This window comes from Sitodiplosis mosellana, unplaced genomic scaffold, assembly GCF_009176505.1.
Source record: "Sitodiplosis mosellana isolate CC-2019 unplaced genomic scaffold, AAFC_SMos_1.0 Smas_scaffold_6191, whole genome shotgun sequence".
In the NCBI taxonomy this organism is placed as follows: Eukaryota; Metazoa; Arthropoda; class Insecta; order Diptera; family Cecidomyiidae; genus Sitodiplosis; species Sitodiplosis mosellana.
In genome coordinates, this window is record NW_022601432.1 from 2,673,158 (window position 1) to 2,696,782 (window position 23,625).

The window sequence follows — 23,625 nt, forward strand, 5'->3', positions numbered from 1 at the left end:
CATGATGTCGTCCGTTGATAAAATCGGATGAAATCCAATATGTTGTCAATTTTATTAGAATTCTAATAAAATCGACAACATATTAATAACCACATTTTATCAACATTTTAATAAAATCTACACCATATTAATAACCGAAAATTTACCATACTAATAATTATTAATATGTTAATAAAATGCACTATATTTTATTAACGTTAATAAAAAATTCATTTTATTAAAATATTAATAAATTATTAATATGTTAATAAAAAAATATGTTAATAAATTATTAATATATTAATAAAGTGACAGCTGTATATACTTATACACGCACCCACCTACATACACTCGAAAACGATTCACTCGCCATTCGCATTGATTTTGTCCGAACAAAAATTTCGATTTCGTCCAAACAAATATGAAAATATATAATACATTAACAATCAATATAATTGCACAAGCCCATATCGGCATAGTGATTTAACCAACTCTGATCGAATACAACCGTTATTTTTTTCTCTTACATAAAATAATTTGCTAAATATTTAACGGGAAAATGTTCCAATTTATATTTACAGAGATAAACCAAATTAATATCTATTTCATTTTGGCTAGTAAAATAGCGGTCAAAAAATTCACATTAACTCTCCTATTCGTTTTGAATTTGACAACTGATATTGAGCGCAAACACCACCTAGATAATCTAAGGCTAATGACAATACAATCAAGTAAACTCTCTGTTCTGTCAAATGTCATACTGAAGTATAACATATGGACATCACGAACTCACCATAGGTTCTTTAGGCTTAAATACAAATCTTGAAATAAAATTAACAAAGCGTGGAATAAAAGTGACACAACGGGTAATAAAATTGACAAAATAAGTTCCATAAATTTGACAAAAATTAAAAATAAATTTAACAAAACTTGCAATAAAATTAACATTTCTTTCAATAAAATTGTCACGTTGAGAAATTAATTTTGACACAAGTGGCAATAAAATTGCCAAAATAGGAGATTAACTTTGACAAAACGGGCATAAAAATAACATATTTTGCAATAATTCTGACCAATATTCGTTGGATATTGTTATTTTTATTGCCTGTTGTGTCAAAATTAATTTCACAAAGTGTCACAAAGTTCTTTAGAGGGCGCTTCGGTCAACCGAGATCTAACCAAATACATGTATCAGTATACAAAGCATTCCATTGTTGATTCAAATACAACGTGATTAGTAGATAAACATTTATATTATTCATTCATCTGTTGATTGTTCAACCAAATGATGTGATTATTTTAATGCATTCTCATTCAACGCGCTCGCGTATTCCATCTAATTTCATGTTAAATGATACAGATGTAATTTTTAATGAAAATGCTGATTCAAACTATAAAGTGCACGGTTTCACAATGGAACGAGCACAAAAAATGTGACTTTTTTTTTGCAAATATGTTATCATTTATTGGTTCACAATGTAAACTTCCCAATTATAATTGGATCGATTTCGAATTGGATTTCCAATTAAATGCACCAGTGCCGGTATTCTACGACTTTCCGACAAAATCGATCGGAATTATTTTTTTCGTACATAAGACCATATTGGAGTGAAAGAGAGAGATTCCACTATTTTTCAGCATTCCACCGGAATTATTTCACACACATTTCACTCTTCCTTGAATTATCGGAATAATTCCGGTGGAATGCTGAAAAATAGTGGAATCTCTCTCTTTCACTCCAATATGGTCTTATGTACGAAAAAAATAATTCCGAACGATTTTGTCGGAAAGTCGTAGAATACCGGCACAATTCCATTATGCAAAGCAATGAAGAAGAAATGTTTCGATATTTTGTGAAAACCATTTGTATGCAACAAATAAAACTACTTTAGTTTATGTCGAGTGAAATGAAAAAAAAAAGTATACCGAAGGTAACTGTTTGATGGTATTCAATGCAGTAATCGTATTCATTTGTCAATATTGAAACTATTTGCAAATTTAGAACCACTTGAACATGGTATTTTTCCTATTTTTACACTGTTGCGGTTCCGTGCTGAGCTAATAATGTTAAACCGTTTGAATTTCATTCCTTTGCTTTGCAAAGCTATAAGCCGAAACCATTGACAACACAGCAAAAGGAAATTTATCTTTGTTGTATATTTCCGACTGATTTCCATTTGTGCGTTCAGTTTAGTTTTCGTTTTTTCTCGTCATGTCATCATCATCATAAGACAGAACGTTCAATAAAAACAGTTTTCTATCATTGGGAAATATAACGCACCCACTTTGCGCTCCAAATTGCAACTAAATGGGGGAACGCGTACAATACGAAATCCAGAATTTATCCGCCTTGAACTGTGCCGCACAGAGCACTCAACTTCTTCACCATTTAACAATGCTTGTCGTGTATTTAATTGTGCAGCATTATTCATCGATCCTTCGTTACCTCACTATCAATTCAAACAAAAGCTACTTCAACTTCCTGATGCAACATTCGGAATTTGGACAAAAATTTGGATCAAATTAAAATGTCATTGTAGAGCAATTCAGGGCAGTTATAATAGTATTGAGAAATTTTTGAAAGACTATTTTGTTTTGTTTAGAATATTTGGAATATCTTATACAATTCGTCGTTTAGAGTAATGTTATATAATTATGTTATTTTATATATTTATACATGTATTTATTTATCTTTTTATGTTTAACTGACAATACCTGCTACAACATGAGGCTAAACTACCTAAAATCTAACATTGCCAAAAAGAAAAGCAATTATTTGCCTTAAACGTTTCTAACACTACCTACCTAAATTAATTAACTAACTAATTAATTAACTAAAATAAAAATATTGTATCCTATATTGTATTCACCTAAGACAGCCAGTACTTGGCAGTGAAATAAATTGAATTGAATTGAATCGGTATACCTTGTTATAACAAGAAAAAAAATTTCGGAACAATCCAAACGATACCACAAATAATAACAGAACAGGATAATAACAAAATGAAATTCGACTTTCGATTTTTAAAACGGTATTCATGACAACAAAAGAAGCGGAGAAAAAATGGTTTCTATTAAGCCGCTTCAATTATCGAGAGGCACGCTTTTAGCATATCAACCAGACACACCCCTCTCCATTTCTGATGATCTCTTAATCATGGGCAACAGCAAGATGGTTGCAATTATTCTCGCATTTTGAAATCAAACCGCCAGCGTCACGTCACGTTGGCCAAAAGTGAACCCACTTTTTTTTCTTCAAATTGTTGTTTATTCACATTTAATCGTCAATCAAAATAACATTCAAAATGTTGTAATGCACATGTTGCAACACGTGTTCGACATTTTATTTGTTTGTCGCGCTGACACAGAGCTTTTAACATTTCAGCACTTGTTGTTAGGGAACTGTGTAGAGAAGGAGGAAAAGAGCGGGAAAAGATGAAGAAAGAGAGAGAAAGAGAGAGAAGATGCCCAAAACTAAACGACGGTTATGCATATATGTGCTCATTCAATCAATTATATGTTGTATGTAGCATTCATGGTACGCATCAAATTGATTTGCATTTAACGCGCATCAATCTTATTTTCACTGAGGCAGACATGAGCTGCGATTTTTTCTTCTCTCACTCATTTTTATTTCTACCACCAGAAGTTAATATAAGTTTACACCCATACTCAACTCGGCTTCATATGTTATATATATGCTGTTATGCATACCAATTTTAAATGAGCTGCAGAGATGAAAAAAAAAATCAATAGAAATTCTATGTTTTGCTCGTATATTTTTCGCGGCGCATATGAATTCCACGTACGTATTTTTCATCATCATATACATCGTATTCTTCATTCTTCGACGAATGGGGCTTATTACATGTTGTGTGTGTATAGAAAAATAAGTTATTTTCGTTTCAATTGTTGCCAATGGCTGTTGAACATCGCCAAATATTCTATTTCCATTTTCATGCAGCTTAAATATGGTTTCTGATTTAAATGATGGCTTACGGCCGACTGGCTGTTTTGACTCAATTCACTGGTATCAACACTAGCCGTGGGCGTAAAAATTTATGTGTGTGCAACTTTCGCCTCTATCTTCTATTCATGATTTATTTCCATTGCGTTTGTCGTCGATATTTTTTGATGTTCTGTAGACCTCGAATGTAACTTCGTTACATTCATATCGTTAACAAATATATAGCTCAACGTGTTTTTTCCTTTCGCTCTCTCTCTCTCTCTCTCTCTCACTCGAATTTATATAATTTTCAATAGAAATGCTTAAAAACCATGTGCCTCTACTCTATCATCTTATCAATGTCAAGCATAAATTGCATAGCACGGCAAAAATGAATAACATGCGACGAAAAGCCACACAAAATACAGTATGCGCTCTCATTCATTTGAATCATCTTTTTTTGGCTCAGCAAATATCGAACGATGTTTTTTTGCAATTTTTTTTCATATACACATATACGTATGTATAATGTGTAAATCTCTGGATGTTCAGCCATATACCACAAGATGAAGAACTTGCGAAATGAAAGAAGAAGACGAGTTACACTTGTTTACTAGCGATTGAGAGAGTGTCAATGGCCAGGCCAATCTCATTCGATGGCATAAGCGCATAAAAAATGAAATTTTTCGAAAAAGGGAAAGAAGAAAGAGACCGAGAGAAAAGAAGAAAAAAAATGGACGTACAAAAGATAAAACGGAATTGAAAAATTAAAATTCTGTGCGTCGCACAATTGCAATCGGTGCGTAATGTGTCTTCTTGGCAATGCGTATAGATTTCGAGATGAACAGTGTTGTTTGTTTTTTTTTTTTGCTGTCTTGTTCGTTCGGCTTTTGTAACTGTGGCTACGCCATCTTTGTGGCTGGATGAACGAGACGAGTTGCATTCGCAATTGTGCTTACGTCGCATGGGTAAATGCTTGTTTAGCTTACAGGTGAATGCCGCAAATTATCAACGTCTTGTATCTTCTTCAGTCTGCCGAATACGCCAGACACTCTGAGCTCGGAACGCACACATTTTTTTTTTCATTCGAGAGAAAAAAATCAAGTATGCTCCGACTATGCATGGTGAACAAAATGGATTTGCGTGAAAACGTGGCGGTCAAGAGGATTAAATGAACTGTAATTTACATTACATCACTTTGCATGAAATTCAAATCAGGAAATTGCTAATTATTGTTTGATTAAAAATGCGGTTTTTCATATGGTTTGAGTTGAATGTGAAGAATCTACTGGGGCTATCATGTCGATTTTGCAATTTAATTATATACCAATTCAATATTATTTACATTCGAAAATGAATAAATTAATGAAGGAAATAAACTGCGTCAATTTAAAATATCTCTCACCATGGCATATTGGCAAAATGACCACAAATTTCCATCCATTTCCATTGAAATGTGCTAAATGTTCTATCAATATTCCGCAAGTGACCAGTTTCGATGAAATTCAGACCATCGACATGACAATTATTTGGACAAGTTGCGAACAATTCAATTTAAATGCAATAACAGATTCCCACGAAAAAAAAATTGTTGATCAATCATTATGAATGTGGAAAATGGTGTTATACCATAATTATGACGATAAAGAATAATGAGTGTATTTTATGTATAAGATCAATGTTCTACGTATTACGATTGGAAATAATGATAACGGTATAAGCTGAAGCAAGCAAAATATACGAAATCAAAACTGACAATTGATTGTTAAACATTCAGCGATATATCACAATATTCACAATCAAACTGAATATTTCAAACAATGCGTAGAGAAAATGTCAATTACGGAATAATATCATCCGATTATTTTGGTTTGTGTTCGACAAGTGTTCTGAAATGCTTCCATTCAATATGCGTGTGTGTGTGTGTGTATATATCAAGACGATTAACACGAAATCGCTTCAATTCAATAAATCGTGTATATAGTTGTGGTGTTGGTGAGAAAATTATCATCATCAGCATTATTTTTGAACAAGTTACCGAAATGATATCGAGAGATAGAGCGATGGTTTCATTGATTGGGAATGGATATATGATAAATCTTTCAATACCGTATAAGGGATAAGTGCTGAACACACGAATAATATATATATATATATATATATGAATTATTCGAAATTGTTTGACGTCAAATTAACGCACATTCATTACCACAACTGTACGATTATTATTGTGTATGATATTTTCACGCTCGATGTTTTTCGCTCATTCTTGCATTTAATATGATCGTGCGTTGCATGGTTACAGACACCGAACTCCGAACACCAAAACATCGAACGAAAACAAATTTATCGCAGTGATTATTGCGTGTTTGCGCCACATTTAATGAAATATATGAAAATTTGTTATTCAATCAAAAACTGTTCGGAATTATGATCTCTTTGCAGTGGTTTTTGTGTATATGGGGATACACAACAATTCGGACTATGTTGTGTGCCAATGCTGAGACTAATGTTTGCAATAAAAGAATACCACAATATTATCGCATCGAGTCGGGTCGAAAATAAATTACGAATCACTGACATACAATTGGAAGCGATTGAAAGCGGCGAGCGAATAAGTTGGCAGGCGGGCGGTCGGTCGAACGCAAGAGGAGTGAGCGCGACAGACCAATGACTGAAAGTGAAATAAATAATTAAGCAAACAACACAATGAAAATACAAGTGCCATCGCAATAATAGCGGGGAAGCGGAATAATCGTGAAATTTTTGGGCAGCGTGTTGCTTTTGAAACGAAAAACCCTCGTACCAACCCCATCCACCGTCAATACTCAATATCTGCACAGTTTTCGTGGTGGCAACGAGTGCAAACGCACGTATAATATAAGTTACAATCAGTACATATTTCCACAGTAGCGAAAACCATCCAAAACACACATTTCAAAGTCATAAAATTTGCGAAAATCCAAAGAAAAAAACCACGCATTCAAACATAACATTGTTGTGTATTTCGTCATGCAGTTGCAAATAGCGGATTAGCGTTGCAACGCATTCATACACTTATCACAATGAAATTGATGGGCCGGAATAAGCAAACACAACAAGCGATACTAAATACATAAAATCACACACACATTATACATTGTGTGCTCAATACTGGGCCTCGCGTGCGCCAAACCCAACTTGTAAGCATTGACCGCAACAGCCACAATGGCGTTTGTGTTATATCCACCGCTCGATAAACGGTATGCCATTGCAGTTCAAGTGCATAATCGCATTTAATACGGGAGGCTTTTGAATCAATATGCACAATATTAGATGGCAGCTTGTGCTGTTGTACACACAACACGAGTCGCTGTACAATTACAAGAATAACATCCATTCCATGGAATGAACCATCATTTGTCAAAATATCACTTCATTTCAATTTGCTTGGTATGAGAACTGGAATGTGCAAAGCGGGCACATTTCTGAATTATCATTAAAAACATGCTCTCGCTGCGCTTTGATGGCAAAATGCTATGGAAACGAGAGATACGGAGCGTCGTCATTGATTTTGAGATAAGTATTTTATATGATGTCATTATATTTCTCTAGCAATTTCTCTGCATACACAAAAAACCACTTAATCGACGATGTTTCTACGTTTTTTTGCTCTTCCTCTCCCTCTTACTCTGTATTGTTGCTCTACCACACACTCGACTTGTTTTGCTGGTTTTTCCAAGTGCTCTTCATTTCTATCTCTCTCTTCTTTCGCTCTCTTTATTTCTCTTTCGCTCTCTTCGTTATATTCTCTCTCCCTCTCATTTGCTTTATTTTCATTGCTCTCGCTGCTGCTTGTTGTTTTTTTTATCGTGGTTTCGAGATGCAGTGCGGTCGATTTAATGACTGCGCTTTGTTTTTCAAATCATATTTTAACAACTAAACAATTTTTCAGTTATCATCAATTAAATGTAACCACAATCCATAAAACTTGTTGCTACTTCGGCCAAATTTTATTGCTCATTTGAGTTTGTGACTTGGCCAACAATTTGATTTTCATTCATTTCTGCCAAGACTGACACAAGCAACGAATCGAATGAGAATGCATGTCTGATATGAATTTGCCGATGTGAGATTTTATCGATCAAACAATATAAGAATGGCGTCGAACAACTTATCGTAGTTTCTTTTCATGGGTTTCTTTTGTTGCCTTTTTCATCAATCAAATTCTTTTGTTACTGACTCACAAACAATATATGCATGCGCTTGACATATCAATAAGTTAGTGCTATGAGGTGATTAAATTCAGTGTAATCCAATTTTATGAACTTGCACGTTCATCACATCGCAGCGAATGATTGTTTTGCGTTTGCAAAAACTGGCGGCCAAATACAAGGGGAAAATCACTTTTATGAAAAACAACATAAAATAATGAAGTGTAATGAAAATGTGATGGATGCCATTTCCAATTTCCGTTTACATTTAACGTTTTCCTATCGATAAGTTTGTTCATTACATTCATAACTATAAAAACACTTACATTTTCCATCTGTATCATGATCCGTTTTTTTACATTTTTTCTTCCGTTAAACACATTCATATTTCATATTTATGAGTTGATTTGGCCCCCATTTAGCTCAATAACAATATGCGACATCGCATATGACACTTAGAAAAACGAACAAAATCGATCGCAACGGGAACTATTCATCGATAAAACAATTTACTGTCATCCAAAGTTTTAATTCATATTCTCGGCAAGGTACCATTTCAAGTATGGCAAATAGCTCCTGGTGACTACAGAATCGTGTCAGTGCTGGAAATAGAAGAAAAAAAAAACTGAAGAAAACACTGTTTTAGTTTGAAATTTCATTATAATGAATAAGATTAATGAAAAACCGATTAATTTAGTCATCGTAATTTGGAGCATTAATTTGAGAGAAAGAGACCTGAATGTCAAACTCGAAACCATATTTGTATATTGATTGGGTTCACGGTATGAAGCCATTTAATTTATACGCAATTTCAAAATGATTCCGAGAAATGATATAATTCATCGACAAGTCTCATATTAATTGATTTGATAACACATATTGATAACAAAAATTCGCAAGCAGCTTTCATTAACTAATTCGTTTCTTGCAATGATTAAGATTATTTTCTACGAATATCGATGTGTGGTTTGAATTTTGATTCATTTCGAGTATGATGTTCTTCAATGGAATCATCAGGTTGGCTTTGGTTTCATTATCTGTGTTGGGTGGGCATATCATCAATATCGCCATGGTGTGGACCACTTGTGGAATGGACGCTTTTTTTCGGCGAAAAATGCTTTCAATAAAATGTTAATACAATACTTCAGTGTATTTAATTTCAATGCTAAATATCGGTATTGCAGATTCTAGTGATAGCTACATGAGACGAACTTTGGTCATTAGTTGATGCCTCCAGGAATTGAATGGATCACAGCCAATTAAGCCGGTCCAGATGAATGAGCCAATTGATTTTTCGCACCTTTCACAACAATATTTGTATATACACTTATATGTCAATATTAAATTACTCTCGAAGCCGTTCGAATGATGAATTGGTGCCAAAAAGATGAATAAAACTTCGAATGTATTGTGGTGTTTGGATCAATCGATTGCAACCAAAACGAAATTAATGATGAATATGAACGTAATGATGCTAGTTTCAAATGGGTGAATTTTAAAAGGTTTTGCGGACCATTTCATGGGTATTTAACATTTAACATGTGTGTTTGTTTATTTGTTTGTTTGTGTGTGTGTGTGTGTGTGTGTGTGTGTGTATGAAAAACATGCCATTAAGTTTCTAAAGCAAGAATGCCAAAGCGATTTGCATTATTGCACACAAACCCTATGAGGTTGTCTACAGAGAATTTCGATGAATTCATGCAGAGAAACCGAGAGAAAATTAAATTGAAATCAAATGCCGAACTGAATTAAATGGGCAATTTGGCCACAGCAAAGCAAATGTATTTCACAAATGATGTTGTTGCTGTTGTTGTTTTTTTTTTATTCGCCTTTCATTCTCTGTGTGTGTGTGTTTGTCGCATTTAACGCGATTGCCCCATTGAAATTCACTTGAATTGCATACTATTAGGCGTTTGTCGTCAACAGTTGAACGTTCATTTGGCCCGAAATGTGATATTGATTCTAATGGACTGGACATTTAAATACATTCCACAAACGTCGCTTTGCAGTATTTCAACACTCCAAGTGAAAGTGAATGCGTTCTGAATGTGACTGAGGCTGAAGCAAACCGAGTGTATGTATGAGCGACAGGGAAAAAGAGAGAATGAGAGAGAGAGAGGGAGAGAGAGCGAGACCTAAATGTGAGGAATGACTCACAGCAATTCCATCAAAAATTAGACGGCATTGTTGTCATGTGTGTGATATTTTGAATGGTACTTGGGTGGCAAAGCAAAATGTGTTTTCATGGTCGTTATTTTCGATGAAATGCCACAACAATCAAAATGGTTTGTATTTTTCCGTTGCGTTCTATGTGTTGTGGTATGCGCGCACGAGCCACGTCTTTGTGTCATCATCAGCAAATTTGCAAAATTGTAATTATTATAAAAAAAAAAGTGTTTTGCGTTTTGCTGTTGCCAATTTTGATGAAAACTCTCAACACAGCCTCACACAGAACGGTGAAAAGAAGAACGATGCGATAAAGCGGCATTAACGCCATCGTCAAGTGTACAAAAAGTGCTTTAACCAAAACGGCTTACAATCAACATTTGCACGTACCCGAGAGAAAAACCAAAGAAGTGTATGAAGACAACACACTCAATGTTCGCTTGATGTTTCGATCGATGGTAGTGGTCTGACGATGTTGAGGGATGGAAAACTGTTTGCGACTGTATGTGTGTATACGCTTGGACGAGCGCCATTGATTTAAATTATTTCATTTAATTAACTTCCACAATTTCAAGCCAAATGGTTTTTACTGTCTACAAAAACGCCGAAATTGGAAAAATTTCATACATTTCATCACAACCGGCTGCCAAAGTCTGGAATGAATGTTAAGAAGTATTTAAAGAACTCATTCCAATTGAAATAATTTGAATGAAAATCTAGTAAAACTGATGTTTCACTCGATAAACATCGATTTGTCTGTTGTTGTTTTTTTTTTTTTTTGCTTTATCAGTCACAAAATTAAGAATGTATGAATATTCATGTGACTTCGTTTGGAAAAAATTAGATAACATTTAAAATTTCAGTTGCTTGTTTACTTTGTCATGAGCACGAGTAAACTTTATTGCATCGCACAAGTTTTGGCCGTAAATCAACGTGGTTCGCGTCGTTGGTGTTATCAATGTTGTTTACTAGTACACTAAAAAAAGAATAAAATGATGGCTTCTAATGTAAACAGTGCTACCGGTGTTACGTAGATCGCAAATGGCAAATGGCAAATGACAATATAGAATGTTGAATGGCGTAATGCATGTGTTGATATTATTGATAAACGGAACAGTAAGCCGATCGTTAGTCTCAGGGTGGATATTACGGGAGATTACGTAAAATGCTGAAATTCAAAATCAAATACAGACTGTTGATGTGGGGTCGTTTGCCAGCTGCAGAAGTCATGAAAGTCACACACAGATAATAGACTGTAACAGTAGAAAACTCATCTCATCACTGTCACATGGTAACATTCTGTATATGTCAAATGCAAACGTAGTAATAGCACATTGGCGCTACGTGATGAATGTACTATATGATCGAATGTAGATTAAAGAGCTCAGGAATTATGCGAAAAATGGCGCTTCATATTTGTTTATTATTGTCCATTTTGGAATTTCATTAATATAAATAATCAGAATTTGATTGATACATCCGCATTATGCGTGTCATCAATCGAGTGGATTGAAGCATTTTTTGCCAATTTTGTTGTGCATAAAAAAAAAATTAATAAACAACAACAAACGAACAAAAAACAAATTGATGAAATAATGGGGAAAAAAGGTCCAATGGCACAAAACACCGAAATAATGGCCAAAGAATGTTCCAAGTTTTGCGCAATGATTGTTGTTGACAAGAGAAAAAGAAAACAAATACAGGAACGAAATCAAATGGAAAGTAAATTGGTGCCGACGGAGCAATCATCGTCCATCAATTATTTACGACGCACATTTTTCCCTACACATTTCTGGTTTGATCGTATGCTTCATTCTCTTCCCTCTCGTCTTTTGCTCCAAAAATGTTTTGACTAACCAATTTAATTATTGTTTGTTTATGTAAAATGTTTAGAGTGTGCTTGCTGCAAGTCAACGAAAAGAAAAGAAATTAGTTCAAACAATAAGAAGGTAACTTAGTTTCAATGCACGAATGAAGAAGCAACGACAGCAAAAAAAAAAACAATGCAAACAAACAAGAATGCAAACAAACAAGCGTCCCAGCGTGTATACAGGAAATTGACCTTATATATCTTACGCAACTGTCTCTTTCTAGCCAATGGGCGAAAGTACGTCTGTCATATCAAGCATTCCGTAGTTCGTTTGCTGTTGCTCATCACATGAAACGAAGCGCAAAAATCATGTGCACAGATTTTGGACGCAACGTAACGTACATAGACCTTAATGCGGACTGAGCAAGCAAAATGTGCAAATAAACGATGTTGCCCAATGACGTCCATTTGAAATGAACGATAGCTTTGCCGGATTGCGATCATTTTGCATGTTTGTAAAATGAAAATATGTACACAAACCAACGACTTTCGAGTTCGAATTTCATTTGGTATCCATTTTTTATTGACTAATTTAGCTGAATGTCTTTGCTGGACTCAATTGGTCGTAGTTTGTTTGGTCGGTCAGTCGACGCCGTCGACATGATGATGAGTGTAAAAAAGAGAGTAGAGTACGGTATATGTTTGTCACAAAGCCAAAGAAGGGCGTCAATCGACGCGCGTGTGCATCATCATAAAACAACAATAAACAAAAAAGGAATAAACGCAAACACACGCAACAACAAAAACAAAAGCTCTTTTTCGTAAGCAACAGAAGGCGAAAGAAAAAAAAAACAATGGAACGTACCAAAAATAGATACTAAAATTAGACTGGTTGCGGTACTTTTTTCCCCTTCTTTGAAAACATTCAGACAACAAACTTGCAAATCGAAATGTTTGTTTCAGAGAAGATGATAAAAAAAAAAATCTCTCATTTGAAATGGCGCAAATAGAAAATTGAAATATATGAGTATTAAGGCGAGCGTCAGGTAATTCTATTGCGCGTAGGGTAAGCATGAGACACGAGGCGTAAAAAAAGCCTGTCAAATAGATGATATATTAGTCAGATTAAAAAGAAAAGGCACGGAATGCGCAATAGGAATATAAGAGTGAGAGCGAGAGCGAGAGTGAGAGATACTGCGATGGAGAGGAATACACCGGTTGATGGGACCAAAGGAGAGTTGCTGTTCCGATGTTATTTACAAGCGACGAATGATACAGGTGAAAATTATAGCGAACGAGATTCACCTGTAGTGACGTCAAAGCCGCCAAATTAGCAGACCATAAATTGACGCAAATAACATCATACCGAAACTGGGTTGGAAAACTGAACGCCATAAGAGACCAACAAGATGCTCGAAAAAGAACAACTATTTTTTCTAGCCCGATTTGTGTCTTATCAACAATGTATTTTTTCGGATAGTTTTTTTTTTCTTTATTTAGTCTTCGAAATTGTCTGTATTTTATTTTTTCTGTCATTTCTCGGTGCGATTTACGAAGCGAGCCATGTGACGATGATTTTTATGGTTGTTTTATCTGGAGCAAAGCAGCTTAACAATGTTGTCGTCGTCGACGACTCTATTGTCTTATTGTTCACTCAGTCATAAAATTTTGTTAGCTTAAACAACTATTCCAAAACCAATTCGACGGAGAGAGAACAAATAGATCACGCCGATTATTCATACGGAAACGATTCCGGCGGAATACGTGCGATCTTTTTACAAAGTACGAACGAACGCATGAACCCACACCAATACATATCAATAACAATTCCAACAATAATTTCCATGCAAAAACTAATTCACATTCAAAGCCAAATGATGAACTGGTGTTTGCCTTGGCTGCTAAAAATATTAGAACATTGCTCGCGCCAGCGTTTGTAAACAAATGAGAACCAATCCAAAGAAGTGTCGATTGAAATTATTGTAAAACACACTCATTCACAACTTTTGTTTACCAAAACCCATCAAAATATTTGCATTTTCAACGGCAAATATTCCGCATGTTGTATAATTAAACGAAAAAATGGCGAGAGAGAGAGAGAACAAAGTGCACATCGAAATGAACACAAAATGAACACCACAATGGCCAGCGACAGCAAGAACGAAAACAAAAACAACAAACAACTGCTTCTTGGATTTATAGCAAGGGAGAATATTTGCAGGGAAAAAAGTGGAGCCAACAGAAAAAAGCGACACGTTATGTTTGTAAACAAAATGTACAGTAACTAAAATGAAAATACTGCATGTTCACCATTTTTTTTTGATTTGCTGTTCATTTCTCTCTCTCACTCTCTCTCTCTCTCTCTCGCTCGTGTTTTCCTCTGCAAATGCGCTAATTGCAATGAGTTGTAGTTGGATAGTCAGAATGAAAAAGTATCAGTCAAATTCTAGCTAAAGCCAAGCTTCAACCAGCACTATAATAGAAAGTTCTTGTGAATGTTAAATTAAAATTGTGTGTTTGTACGTTTCTCAAATGATTTTAATTTGATGATGCCAACAGTGAATTGAGACATTTTTTCTTTGCTTCGTAAATTTTTCGCTGTGGTCATTTTGTTACATTGTGAGTGGATGCGGTTAGCGAGAGAAACCTGGAAAAAAAGTAACACATTATGGGATTTCTATAGGTTGTGTGTCAAACAGACGAAGCATAACACGTGATGTTCGTTCATCACTAACATATACCAGAAATCAGTTCTTTTCTACTGAAAAAAAAAAATAAACGAATCTCTCTTAATTAATATTGCCAGTGGAAGTTTAATAATTTCATTTCGGAAAAAATGATATTTACTGTGTAGTGGTAAAAACGGACAAAATTTTGAACGGAAAAGTGCACCAACGTGGTGCCACCAAGTAAAAATGAAAAAAAGCCAAACAAAATGTGTAGAATCGGGGCAAAAGGAGAAAAAAAGCACGAGATAGATACAGAGAGTAGAATGACGGGCTGCAATGAAAATGAATTAAAACAAATGTGCATATTATGGCTGTATAACCATAAAGTGAAAGGAAATCAAATGTGCAAAGCGAAAAGAAAAACTCTTGGCAAGCGCAAATATTGTACTGTTTTATTTGCTTATGTTTGTGGGCTTTCTTTATTCGGTTGGTTATTGCTCTTGCTCCAGCACACTCTTGGCCACACACAAACAACAACAATAGCAACAGCAACAACAACATCTCTATGAGGCTCTTAACGTTGTTGCCGGGCATGCCTCATACATCATAAAATGATGCTTGAACATAATCAGCGTCAAAAAAAGAATTCGCTACTACAACTGAGACGTCCACTAACTAGCAACAAGCATTTTCTTCCATTTTTTTCCCCTTCGTCTATTGCAATATTCATATTAAGCCGGAAACCAACCGGTCCGAATAAAAGTGAAATCTCAAAAGGATAAAATAGGGCAAAAAAAATCGAAAATAAAAAGAAATCCGACATATATATTAATGACCGACTTTCATGGCAATATGGAAACTACGTAGCAAATTGCAACTAATTAGCCACCATGATTGCCACTTTTTCCACTCAATTTGCGCTAGATTTGCGCTCGTCTCTTTTCAATGAAATGCAGACGGACGTGAGCGCGCGCGCGCGCACGTTCATGCTTGTCATAGAATGCTATCGAACATTTATTTTGGCACATCCATTGCACACTCGTGCCAACACACTTCACTCTCGCGGCCGCTTCCAATTCTTCTCGACTTAATGTTTTTTCTTCCTTTCATTCAGCTGCTACACTTTCGTTCATTGTGGTTATTTGTTCTCAACTCAACAATGACAAAGATAAACAATATAAATTTTCATTGTAGCAAAGTATAAATTATATGGTTTGTGCACAACGAGCGCTCGTTCGTGCGCGTGCCTTCAAATTATGTCATTGGGTTGTTTGTCGCTGCCCGCGTGGTCTCGGATCCCACTTGGTGTGTCTTATTTTGACATGTTTTTCTCAGCGACTTCAAGCAAAGACAGAAAGATAAATTGTCTCCCCCCATGTTTGGATGCACACAAACGATACATGTGTGATGCAACTGAATATTGGTTGAGGCTGTTGATTATTATTGCTTTACTCTTTTATGGCTGTGTATGGAAATCGTCATCGGCTAAGCATTATTAGTGGTTATCTTCTCAAAACGTGTGTGTGTGTGCTCATCATTTAAGTGGCAAACCGCTGAGGCTGTTGATTATTTTGTGACGCTAGTTTGTCATCTTCTTTCCGTTTTACGCAAATTATCCATACTTTGTCGATGTATATGTTATGGTGTACAACAATTGGTTATACAGTTGATGGATCCATGTATCAAATTGTATATTTTTTCTAAAGCTGTGTGCGACATGTATGCAAAAGCACAGCCACTGCGCGAACGCATGATAGAAAAATGTATGTATTACTCCTACAACTACTGAAGAAAAAAAAACGATACAGCAGCAGATAAACTCCCGAAGCAACCAAGGAGGTAGAAAATACCAACAACAATGACAAGCACGATACGAGCGAGAGTACAAACGCGAACAACAACATTACACATGTACTTTTCGATTAGATTTGCGTGTGCGCGCGCTCACTCGCTCATATCGCACAATAACTCATCATTGTCTTTGTTACAATTCGATGATCTCTCTAGTTCATGCTCTTTCTATCTCGCCCTAAACGATATATAAAGAAGCAAAAAAATGCCAAATTAAGCTCATAATTGAAACGCGTTAGTATCAAACTAGAAGTTAATTAAGCGTGATCCAAAAAAAAAACAATTGTGTTTCCACTTGTTCACATACAGGGAATTCTTCTAATTTTTTTTCGTGTTTTCTGCGTTTGAACATCTTCGGAAAGCACACATTGGTTGTGACAAAAATACAATAAGTGACTAACAGAAGAACAACTGGAGAGAGAAATAAAAAACTTAACAAGCAAAACCAGAATAGACAAATAAAAACCGAACCGATTTAACGTCGCAAATCGATTCGGAAGCTAATCGAGAATAAGTTGTACAAAACTGAACAAATTTACTTAGTTTACCTTAGAACAATTCCTTTTGTAGCGACGTTCAAGTGTGCTCTTTTTTTTCGCTACATTTCAAGTATTTTATGTGCTTCTTCAAACGAGCCGTTGTTCAATTTAACGGAAAAATACTACAATCGAACACGCACAAGTGTTTGCATAAAGTTGATTTGATTTTAAACTGAAAAAAAAATCTAAATTCACCAAACAAAATGGGCAGTGCACTCTATCAATATTTAGCCTGTATCTGTGGTAATTATCAATTTGTGAAATAACCTATAAAATTAATGGAAAAACCGACAAAGTATTAAAATATATTCATTTTTTCCCCTTTCTTCCGTTTCAAAATTTAAAGTGAATTTATGCACAATCGGCTATGGTTTATCGGTTGGATGGTATGCAAGCGCATTTCTGTTATACGATTCCGACGATTGTCCATTACCATCGGGAAGAGTCGATATGGATGAAATTGCATGGATTGGTTCCATACTTGGTATCGGCGGTTTGATTGGGACTGTAGCCGTGGGTTGGATTGCCGATCGAATCGGTCGCAAAAATTCATTGCTCGCAATGGCGGTGCCGCAAATTGTAAGCAAAATTCGAACTGAAAATTAATCTGCTCAATGCGACTCGATTTGTACTATAAATTTTTGGTTTTCCTTCTCTCCCTCTCATATATATATATATATATATAGATCAGCTATTTATTGATTGTCTATGCCCAAAATGTGTATTACTTGTATGCATCGCGCTTTTTGGTGGGTTTCGTAGGCGGTGCCGTATTTGTTGTGGTAATTATCAGTTTGTGAAAACCTATAAAATTACTGCAAAAACCGACAAAGTATTAAAGTATATTCATTCCATAGATTCCAATGATGGTGGCTGAAATATCTGAAGACAGGTATGTTCACATGAAAAATCGCTTGAGTGTCTGTCTGTGCGCGTTTTTTTTTCTCTCCTGTTTTTAACCCTCTAATGCATTAATTTTTTCCCAGAGCTGGGAGTACTGGTACTTGGTTGATTTTTGGCCATAGATATTTAAAAAAAAAAATATTCATAATCCTGGATTCCTCATGGTTTAGTCAGGAAATGCGATTGACATAAATCAGAGAACAATCAAATCCATTGTTTAAAAGTGTCAAAAATGTGTCTAATTTGAAGTTCGAATAATTTATTTTGTCAAATTTTTGTTTTTGCACACATTTTTGTTTATAACTTTACAATTAGACTACATAGACAAATATTGCCAAAGACAAAAATAAAGAGAAAACATTGACAAATAAAAATTCTCTTTGAAGCAATGTGATCCGATGTACGGTTTACGTTCTACAGGCATTCAAATGTTGCTCGTCTAGAGGCGGTTGTATGCATTAGAGGGTTAAATTCCTCTCTGGCTGTGATCGGCGATGAAACCACAAAAACCGAAAAATGAAATTGCAAATTCGCTGAGCGTGCCATACACAACCGATACAAATACCGGTTCGTTGAACAAATTACAGTGAATCGACGCAAGCAATTGAATCTGTGCAAATCGTCGCACTTTGAACTGCTTTTTGAAGTGGTCAAAGTAGCAACAAACCATGTTTTTCTTTCTATAACCAATAATTAACAGCGGGTTGTTTTATGTCTAATTTGGTTGTTTTCTTCTTTCTTTTCTTGCAGAATTCGCGGCACTTTGTGCACAATATTGGTGCTTGGATCGACTGGCGGAGTATTGCTTGGTTTTGTTGCCGGTCATTTTCTTGAATATGCCGAGACACCGCGAATTGCTTTGATGTTCCCCATTTTGTACATCGCATTATTCTCATTTATGCCCGAAACTCCGTATTATTTAATGAAAACCAATCGCATGGAGGTTCGTTCAACTTTTGCACACTTTTTTTTTCTTCCTTTGTTTGGTTCGGCTTTGACCGATGTTCCTTTTTCTTTCACTTTTTTTCTGGTATTTCGTGTTCGTCAGACACAATAACAACAAATTAATTGGAAAAATATTTATTTTCTCATAAAATTTAGGAAGCCGAGAAATCACTTCGTTTCTATCGCAACATATCGCCAAATGCCGCCGTATCCGATAATAAATCATTTGAATATGAACTATCGAAATTGAAATATTCATACACGGAAATGCAACGAAAACATTTGGATAGTGCATCAAATACACCATTGACCATGAGTGATTTCTTCAATCAACCATTCGCAATTGGCTGCATTATAATGGTCGCTCATGAGTTTTGTGGCGGTTTCACGATGTGCTCGTACGCTGGCATGATTTTTGCTAAATCCGGTTCAAAGATGTCACCCGGAATTTCGTCTATCATTGTTGGGGTCATTCAATTCATTGGAACATACGTGTCATCACTTTTGATCGATCGACTTGGCCGAAAGGTAACATCTTTTTTTCCATTGCATAACAATGATTTTTTTAAGCATTTAAAGCAAATTTTTTTTTTGCATTTCATTTAAATGCGCAACGGTATTCAAAAGCAAAAAAAACTGAAATATGCCATTATTCTCATTTGCTAGTTCCTCATGTTGATTTCATTCACTGGTACTGGAATAAGTCACGCACTTTTGGCTACATATATTTACTTGAGCAGTTCAACCGATATCAATCTCGAAGCCTACCAATGGGTACCTGTTGTCAGCTTTTCCGCCATGATATTCATTGCATCATGCGGTGCTCTCCCAATTCCATACGTCGTGATTTCCGAAATCCTACCAGACAAAGTGAGTCAAACTGATTAGATTTAGAACACTTAAACACCCGAACCTATATTCGATAGCACTTACCCTCAACTAATTCTCATTCATTAAAATCTAGATTCGAAGCGTTGGTTCAACATTCATCTTCAGCATTTCATGGGCACTTACATTTGTTTTGGTCAAAGTGTTCCCATCACTTTTGGCCATGATTGGACTATACGCTTGCATTTACATCTTTTCAATTTGCTGTTTCGTCACCGTCGTTTACTTATTAATCTTTGTGCCAGAGACTAAGGGCAAAAGCTTAGAGGAGATTCTAATCATTTTGAAGGCAAATTAAATGACCAGTTGGAACAACGATTCTTTTTTATTTTCTACGACAGCAATACAACTATCGCTTGAACTGGATTCAAGCAATGAACAAACATCGTCCATTTGTGTGACCCTCATCTGGATATCAGGGACACAAACACAAAACAATAAAAAAATAATATATTTAACAAATTTTTCGCATGATCATAGTAGAATGAATATATTTCATAAGGTAAATTTATTTGACTGATGCTGTTGCACATTGTTGCCTAGTTTAAAAGTTTCAAAAACAAATCATTTGATAACATTTGTACGATATGGCTGAATAATTGTAGATAGCTAATGATTTTCAAAGGTTGTAACATAATATTAACTAGGAGCTCAAGTGTATTCAATCATTCGATGACAATCACAGTGGAAAGCAATAAATTTAATGTTTATTTTTTTTAAATTGTTTGTATTTTATTCTCATTTGAAAAATGGTTACAGGAGCAGCTCGATCGATGAATCGGTTTCCAATAGATACTAAAATCTTCGTTTTTATATGCAAATTAATCAGTGATTATGGGTTTAAAATTGTTTGGTTTTATTCCACGTCACTTTTTCTTCTCTTGGCAAACATCGTTTTGCGGAATTTCAAACATTTGAAACTTGTTAGATTGAATTACAAATCTAATTAGTTCATGTGAACGCATCATAAATTCATACACTTTGTATGGTACTTGAAAAGAGTGCTTTGCGTCGCGTTTCATACGGTTCGGCATACCTAAATTTCGGAACTTTTCGATTGGCTTGTCGTCACTTCGCCTCCTGTGCCGGTATTCTGGAACAAAATCCGCAAAAATAATGCGGAATTATTCCGAGCGATCAATTGTATTTTGGAAGGTGATATCCAAACGTTATATGTGGATTTGTCTCTTTTTTATTGATTGAACGTTTGGATATCACCTTCCAAAATACAATTGATCGCTCGGAATAATTCCGCATTATTTTTGCGGATTGTGTTCCAGAATACCGCCACTGGTACGGTTGCTCTCTTCCCTTTTTTTTTGCTTCATTCAACATTTAAAACAACAAATGTGCTGTTGCTTCCCGTATGAAAAATTTGTGACTGACTAGCCAGCCGTCTAATTTCGGACTTTTTGGCTGACTATCAGTAACTAAAAGTGATTATCTCGAACAAAATATTCGACTGTAGTCAACTTCAGTTATAGTCATCTAGTAGCCAAAAAGTCCGAAATTAGACGGCTGGCTGAAAGAATAACTAAAAGTGATTGTTTCTATACAACATTCTTGAATTCAATCAACTTAGCCAGTTTTAGTTATTTGCAGCTACATACAACTGAATGACTGTCAGTCACTTTATTTGCACACGGGTTTACATACACGCAAAAGCATGAAACATGATATTTCGCTTGCGTTCGGTATTTTCTTGGAAAATACATGCTTGATTTGTTCTCTCGCTCTTCAGAGAGCATAGCAAGCCATTATTACCAAGGAAGTGAATGTCTGAAGCTGTGAGATGTACTGCAGGTTGAATTATTTCGAAAGAGATAGTGAAAAATTCACATTAGACGATTCATTCGGTATCCATTCAACAGTAGCAACTGCAGCACTCGAATCGATTTAGGAATAAATTCAAATTAAAAATGTAAGCGAATACATGGACGTGTTAAAATTCGTTGTTCAACGAAAATAAGGTACATTTTTGCTGTGCCAATTTAAGATTTAAGAAGCCAATATAATTTACACATGATCCGTATACGCACTCAGTTAATTATACGCAATTTAGAGCACAGTAACATTGTGTAATCTGGGTTGCGAGTGATTTTTCAGTAGAATTCATTCAACTGCCGTACAAATATCGCCATTAGAGACATTGTCACTCTCTTTTCCCTGGGTTTTGCGGCTTCGTCTTCGACTGGCATTGGCCGACTCGGCATTAGATAAAGCTACCAACTATTTTCTACCAGTATACTGAAAAATTCAGTACCAAAGCCAGTTTTTTTCGCAATATCTCGGAAACGGCTGGATTTAGGCCCCAAATCTCGGCCTCCGGCTACCAACTTCTATAGCGATATGTTCATTTTCGGAAAATTTTCCAGAATTTGCAATTTTCTGGGAAATTTTCTTGAATTCGTTTTCAGCTTACGATCGTACATTCATAAAATGAAAATAGTTGGAAAATCTTGGAAAACTCGGGAAATATGGAAGATTTTGTAAAAATAAAATGTACTGAAAATGAGCCTAAAATTATATATGAGGCCATATTTTGGCTCCAGTGACTTTTCCGGGAAATCTGATCAGATAGAAAACTTCCTTGGGACTTCCTCTTTCCATATGTGTAAACAAGAATTTGCTTCCGACACACGAAATTTTTTTACGAATTTTATTAGTGTACTGAAAAATTCAGTACAGTTGGTAGCTTTAGCATTAGATGACATTGACAAAAACACCCACGATTATCGAACGAAAAATTGTAAGAAGAAAAACATACAGTCCAATACTTATATACTATATCTTTGTCCCTCTATCGAAATGTGGTGAACGATTTCATTGTTGCTCGTTTTCAATGTTTTCAGACTAAAATTACATTAGGACTAGCGGATGTTGCGCGCTCTCTTGCCCTTATTCAACACACCTGAAATGAAAACAAATTTTTTCTTTACGATCGCATAAAAGACGCTGTAAATTTCCAATGTTACGTACTTCTACCGTCTTATATTCCATTTAGGCATTAATGAATACGTACGTAGGTAATACGCAGGTAATACGCAGGTAATTCGTAGGTAATTCAGTGCTGCCGTCTAATTATCATATAATGAAGCTTCTTTGTCATCAGACAATATTTGATATGATGACTGTGGAATAATCGTCGGATATCTGTGCATATCATACATTGAATGAATTTTGGCGCGACCGTGAGAAGAAAAGGAATGTTTTTTCTCTTCTTTTTTTTCGGAAACCAAATTGTGTTTAGCCTTGTGTTATGGGTGTGTAGACGTGTTTCCGAGATTTCCACGTAGATAAATTTTTACCTTTATTTAGAGCTTTCACAAATGGATTATTATTCCGTCTTTCTTCACTCGCTCTCGCTCTCTTTCTCTCGTCGTTGTCTTCGATACGATGATGTGAACACGATGATGTTATTCATCTCCTCCGCAAATCCCATTCAAGAATGCTTCCACACAAACACACACACACATATAGCGACCAAACAACTGTGTGACTTGTAAGAAAAATATATCGAGACATTAGCTCTATGGTATGCGCAAGCCAAATCCATTAAGCACGTGTTTCCCAAGTTCAAAATTTAAATCAGCCATTACATCGACAAATGAAGAGTCGGCAGAATGGCGAATAATAACAAAAAAAATGTATAGAAAAAAATATAAAAGAACAAGATTCACTCACGTGCCCACAGCTCATATATTCAAATCATATTGTGTAACATACGTGCAAATCA

General features: G+C 35.4%; 2 protein-coding genes across 2 annotated transcripts in view; one reads left to right on the forward strand and one right to left on the reverse strand.

Moving 5' to 3' along the window:
* LOC129576476 (uncharacterized) overlaps positions 1 to 8,962 on the reverse strand; it is a 28,171-nt gene extending 19,209 nt beyond the window's left edge. Inside the window, exons 1-2 of the mRNA XM_055461665.1 lie at positions 8,854 to 8,962; positions 8,445 to 8,720 (exon numbers count right to left, since the gene is read on the reverse strand). Of these exons, the coding sequence (XP_055317640.1) occupies positions 8,445 to 8,504 (60 nt within the window). The 5' untranslated portion in view covers positions 8,505 to 8,720; positions 8,854 to 8,962. The remainder of the gene's footprint in view (positions 1 to 8,444; positions 8,721 to 8,853) is intronic.
* A 7,566-nt stretch (positions 8,963 to 16,528) lies between these two features.
* On the forward strand, positions 16,529 to 20,582 carry LOC129576447 (facilitated trehalose transporter Tret1-like). Its single transcript, XM_055461569.1, has 8 exons — positions 16,529 to 17,396; positions 17,500 to 17,732; positions 17,840 to 17,935; positions 18,011 to 18,045; positions 18,807 to 18,999; positions 19,158 to 19,529; positions 19,668 to 19,871; positions 19,966 to 20,582. Exons 1-8 carry the CDS (start codon positions 17,357 to 17,359, stop codon positions 20,185 to 20,187), a joined length of 1,395 nt encoding a protein of 464 aa, XP_055317544.1. The 5' UTR covers positions 16,529 to 17,356; the 3' UTR covers positions 20,188 to 20,582.
* Positions 20,583 to 23,625: the final 3,043 nt, after the last annotated feature.

What these genes read in the sequence shown, in the direction of transcription:
- LOC129576447 (XM_055461569.1), top strand. Translation starts at nt 17,357, where the DNA reads ATGGGCAGTGCACTCTATCAATATTTAGCCTGTATCTGTG. An exon ending in CAATGGCGGTGCCGCAAATT is followed by an intron (nt 17,733 to 17,839) that starts GTAAGCAAAATT and finishes ATATATATATAG; the next exon opens with ATCAGCTATTTATTGATTGT. An exon ending in TGAAAACCAATCGCATGGAG is followed by an intron (nt 19,000 to 19,157) that starts GTTCGTTCAACT and finishes CATAAAATTTAG; the next exon opens with GAAGCCGAGAAATCACTTCG.